The sequence below is a fragment of the Chrysochloris asiatica genome, unplaced genomic scaffold, assembly GCF_000296735.1.
Source record: "Chrysochloris asiatica unplaced genomic scaffold, ChrAsi1.0 scaffold00157, whole genome shotgun sequence".
Classification (NCBI taxonomy): Eukaryota; Metazoa; Chordata; class Mammalia; order Afrosoricida; family Chrysochloridae; genus Chrysochloris; species Chrysochloris asiatica.
Genome location: NW_006408675.1, coordinates 1116715 through 1122251, shown reverse-complemented (window position 1 = coordinate 1122251; position 5537 = coordinate 1116715). Strand labels below are relative to the sequence as shown.

Genomic DNA, 5537 nt, shown 5'->3' with positions numbered 1-5537 from the left:
TAGCGGATTACTCTTTTTTCCCTCTTCTTTCTTTTAAAGAGTTTTAAAGAGAAATTCAAGTTGTCTAGCCAGTTTAAAATTAAACTTTCATTTCATTTAGAATTTCATTTGTTCTGTCTTCTTTAAGAAGTTTCTTACTCTGAATCCTTCAAGAATCTGACTCCAAGATAATTTATATCAGACATACAAGTGATTTGGCAGAAACAATGATGTGGAAAAATGGGATTTAGTTTGGTGAGTCAGGGAACGCCCGATGCTCGTGATCAGTGGATGAATGAGGGAAGGGCAGAAAGGAGATGACAAGACAGGCCATACTTGCAGGACCTTTCCTTCCAAGAAGGTTTTAGCACAGTTCACCAGCAGACACAGGACAGATTCCTTGGTGTCCCTCACTGTCCCTGGAAGTATGCTCATGGTGCAGACTCAGGTGGAAACAGCTGTCTGTGCCTTCCCCCTTCCACTGTCCTCACTGCTACCAAGAAAAATTCTGTCTACTACTTGGACAAAAACTAGTTATTTTTTAAATGTGTGCTGATGAAAACTAACCATAGGGTGACCATTTGATCCAGCATTCACACACCTAGATATTTACCCAAATGAGAAGAAAATGTGTATCTACATAAAAACTTGGGACAGGAATGTTTATTTATAGTAGCTTTTTTTTAATTGTCAAATTTGGAAACAACCAAAATGACCTTCAATGAGTACATAGATAAACAAGCTGGTATATCCATACATTACATAAACAGAAATGAGTTATCAAGCCACAAAAGGAAATGGAGGAGCCTGAGTGGGATTTTTTGTTTGTGTGTTCTTTAAAAAGCTAAAGTAGATAGAGAGAAATGCTTTTAACTGATGATATATGGAGGGGATTATTATCAATGTAATGAAACAAGTTATATGAATTGTTTAATGTGAAACTGATGATGTGCCCTGTAAACTTTCACTGGATCCACAATAAAAACCTTAAAGGAAAAAAAAAAGGAAATGGAGGAATTTTAAATGCATAATGCTAAGTGAAAGAAGTTATTTCTGAATAGCTACATGCTATATGATACCCACTATGGTACATTCTGGAAAAAAGAAAACACTACAGAGACAGCAAAAAGGTCAGGTCAAGGAAAAAGGGGGAGGTATGCCTAGGTGGAAGGCAGGACCATATTTAGGGCAGCGAAACTTCTGTATGATACTGTAATGGTTGAAATGTGACATGAAGCATTTGCTAAAACAAAAATGTTTAACACAGTGAATGAACCCTAATATAAAATGTGGACTTCCATTAATAATCATGTATCAATATTGGTTCACGTTTGTCAAATGTACCAGAAGAATGTAAGATGTTAATAAAGAAATGATGTCTAATGTACAGGAGATATGTGGGAAATTTGTATTTCCTGAACAGTGTTTCTGTACACCTAAAATTGCTCTTTAAAGTAGTTTTGTTTTTTTTAAAGTATCCTAATGTGCAACTCATATTGTTGCGAATCAGTAACATTTCTTACATAATTGTGGGGTCATAACTAAGATTAGAATGTTTTGTCCCCAGAACAAAGTTTCTCATTCTCATGGAATCCACATTTTCTGGAACTGTTGGGGCTGGATGAACCCCAAAACTATTGCTCTTGAGATAATTTTTAAACCTCAAATGAAAAATATCCCATGAAGTTTTCTTAAAATCAAGCAATAGCTGAATTAGTAAAGAGTGTCTGCCTTGGGCATTGGACTTTTTAAAGAGCTATCTGGACCAAACTGACAGCAGCTGGAAGGATTTAAGGAACCATGGGCTCATGTAAATGGGGGCAGAACAGTTCAGAAAAGGAGGGTAATCCGTACCATGAATTGAAGAACTTGTGTTATATTAGTGTATGTTTTATTGTGTATATTTTCAATAATGACAGAAAATTAGTTTTTAAAAAGGGAGACTGTAACAAAAGTGTGGCAATTTATAAATTAGGCAGTCAGAAAACTGATTCTATGAGCATTGCCACACACATCCAAGTTTTCGTATTTAAAAAATAGAGCAGTAGGTAACACTGAGCAATATCAAATTGAGAGGACTTTGTTTAAAAACCCAGTATTTAGCCTATGTTGTATGAATCGACAAAATAATACAGCAAGCTGAATTTTCAAAAAATATAAAAAGAATGTGTTGTCCCATATATTTTAGTCTAATTTAAAAAGTTAAAAAAAAACCTTTTTGTTTTCAGCACAAATTTCTTTTATCCAAGATATTGGAAGGCTTCCACTAAAGCGACACTTCGGAAGGTAAGCTGATTATCTAATTTCCAAAGAGCTGTTACTGAAATGAGGATCCCTGGTGACACTGTAGGATAAGCACTACACTGCTAAGCACAAGGTTGATAGTTTAAACCCACTAACCACTTGGCAGGAGAAAGATGAGGCTTTTTGATCCCATAAAGATTTACAGCCTCAAAAACCCTACATAGGGTGGCTATGAGTCTGAATCCACTCAATGACAGTGGGTGGGTGGAGTTACTGAAAATGTCCACTGATAATGTTTATTTAATGTAAATCAGTAACTATAACTGCACAGTTTTACCACTTACAATACAATATATCAGACCAAACAAAATGATGGACTGACTCACAAGGGAAAAGGAATCTTTAAGATGTCTATCTAGTCAACAAATCTTGGAAGTATAGAAACCCCTTTTCAGCTTTTCTGCCAAGTGGTTTTTAGCTTATGCTTGAAGACTTGCTCTGAACAGGAACATTAGTACTATCTTTTTTTATTTCATTATCATAGTAAAATTTAAAAATTAAGATCAAAGGAGGGAAGAAAACATATACATACAAATATATATACTATTCATTTTTATTGCAAAATGACTTCTAGGCTAATAATCTCAATGGTTAACACAAAACCTGTATTTCAGTTCTTGTGTGTGTTTGTATTCCTTCGAGTCTAGGTTTTCCCAGGAGTGGCTGGTGGGTTTGAAGTACTGACCTTGCAGTTGAAACCAACCTTGCGGTCCAGTGCATTATCCTTCAGTGTCACACCAGGACTCAGTCCTTCCTAGCTCATTTTTAAGGTAGAATTAAGCAGTCAGGCATTTTTTTCAGAGGTTTTAAAAGGGGTTTAAAGGATCAAATGCAAATGATAGAAATGATATATGTTAACTTTCCTTCCTGTTCTCTTGTTCCTGGCCCCAAATGCTAAGCTTTTGTTCCTGAACTTAACTACCGCTTCCTACAACCTTACTCACATAGATTCAATTTAAAGCCTTTTTAGTGTTCATGGTTGTTTTTGTATTTGGCTTATTTTATAGAGTTCATCTTTTCCTATTTCCGAAAGACACTGAGCAATAGACATGGATCTTGAAACATCATTCCACAGGGATTTGGTCAGGGCTCAGACCTTTTTTTATAAACTTTTCTTTGGCTTTTCTATCCTTCTCATGGAAGCTAGAGGCCTGAGGTGGCTCTGTAGGGTAAGCACTGGATTGTTAACCACAAGGTCAGCAGTTCAAACCCACCAGCTGCTCTTTGGAAGCCCTATATAGGGTCCCTATGAGTTGGAACCCACTGGACAGCATTTAACAACAACAACAAAGCAGGAGCATCTCCCTTAGCTGGCAGAACATGACAGACATCAAAATCAAGGGAGAAGGAAAGGTGTTTATTTGTTCTATGCCTGTTTTTTTTTTTTTTTTTCACGTACGTACATGGTGGTGGTGGTGGTGGTGTGCCGTGGAGTTGGTTCCCACTCATTGTGACCCTCTATAGGGTTTCCAAGGAGCGGCTGGTGAGCTTGAACTGCCGATGTGCAGTTCAAACTGACTTTTCAGTAGAGCCCATTAACCCAGAATGCCACACTAGGATTCCACATACATACATACATTTTTAAAATTTATTGATTAAGTAGCTTTTATATTTTTAAGTTGTAAGGATTTATTTGTAGTTTGTTTTTTACCATATGGTTTAATCTATATTGTTACAGGGGCTGGCTAGACAGTAGGCACAGTGAAGATAAATTCATAATCATCATACCCGTTATATAATTTGATGTAATCCCCTTTTGTGTATTACTAACATCTGCACTGTGAATCTGACAGATTGAAAATGGAAGCCCTGACCGACAGGGAGCATGGAATGATAGACCTCGACAGCGGAGATGAAGTCCAGCTTAATGGAGGGCAGCCTGCAGAGGAAGCTCTGGGTGAACTCCCTCAGACCTCGGAGCCTAAAGCCTGGTCTATTCCTCTGAGTCAGAGCAGTGGGAGTGAACTGCCTGCTAGCCAGCCTCAGGCCTTTTCTGCCCAAGAAGATACGGAAGAAGACATGATCATAGAAGACTATGAGAGTGATTAGATGTAGACAGCAGCCTGCCAGTTCAGTTTCTCACTTGACGTTTTATTCGGTGGACTGTAAGCAGACTTAATACACATGTCAGATGAATTACAAACACACTGTTAATTCTTTACACTTGTAGCATTTCATCACAAAGATCTGACTCTTCTGTCATCTTGAAGTAAATAGATGATCAAGCCTTCAAGCAATCTCTTAGTTTTTTTCTCTAGTATTTATTTAGTCTTGTGAGTGATGTATTATTGTGTATTAAGTATGTTTGAACTTTATATATCAAGTAATCAGAAAATGTGAAGGAATGAATCAGAATATGAAAACTATGTGACGTTGTAAATATGAATTATTATAAAACAGTTCAGGCTACAATTATGAGTGTAAATAAACTTTGTGCCTTATTTACAGTTACACTGTAGTTTCTAGCTTTTGAGATAACATTTTTTATGTTGTACAGTGGGATATTTCAGATACTTTTTGAAAAGATTTACATAATTTATATGGATATTAAAAAAAATGTTTAATTTCATTTTGTTTGTCCTATCTTTTACTGGTGATTGGAATGCAAAGTTTGGGAGCAAAGAAGAAGAACCAGTAGTTGGAAAATATGACCTTGGTGATAAAGGGATGCTGGAGAACGAATGATAGAATTCTGCAAAACCAATGATTTGTTCATTTCAAATACTTTCTTTAGACAACATAACAGATGACTATACACAGTGCCCCTGGACCTCACCAGCTAGAACACATAGATATCAAATTGACTACATCTGTGGAAAGAGGAGATGGAAAAGCTCCATATCATCAGTGAAAACAAGGCCATGGGCACTGTGGAAGAGACCATCAATTACTCATATGCAAATTCAAACTGAAGCTGAAGAAAATGAAAACAAGTCCACAAGAGCCCAAATATGACCTTGAGTATATCCCACCTGAATTTAGAGATCATCTGAAGAACAGATTTGATACATTAAACACTAAAGACTGAAGATCAGAAGAGTTGTGGGATGACATCAAGAACATCATACGTGAAGACAGCAAAAAGTCATTAAGAAGACAAAGAAGGAAAAGGTCAAAATGGATGTCAGTAACACTCAATGGGAATACACGCTCTGATTGGTGACCACGCTCAACATTGATAGGGGAAGTGAGGGAAGAACAGCAATGAAGTGGTGAGCTAAGCCCTACAATGTTCAATAGACTTCTTTGAACCC

At 36.8% G+C, this 5537-nt stretch overlaps 1 protein-coding gene across 1 annotated transcript in view; it reads left to right on the top strand.

The window, feature by feature from the left end:
• RAD17 (RAD17 homolog (S. pombe)) overlaps positions 1–4332 on the top strand; it is a 53399-nt gene extending 49067 nt beyond the window's left edge. The window contains exons 14-15 of the mRNA XM_006870992.1: positions 2208–2265; positions 4077–4332. Of these exons, the coding sequence (XP_006871054.1) occupies positions 2208–2265; positions 4077–4332 (314 nt within the window). The remainder of the gene's footprint in view (positions 1–2207; positions 2266–4076) is intronic.
• The last annotated feature ends 1205 nt before the right edge of the window (positions 4333–5537 follow it).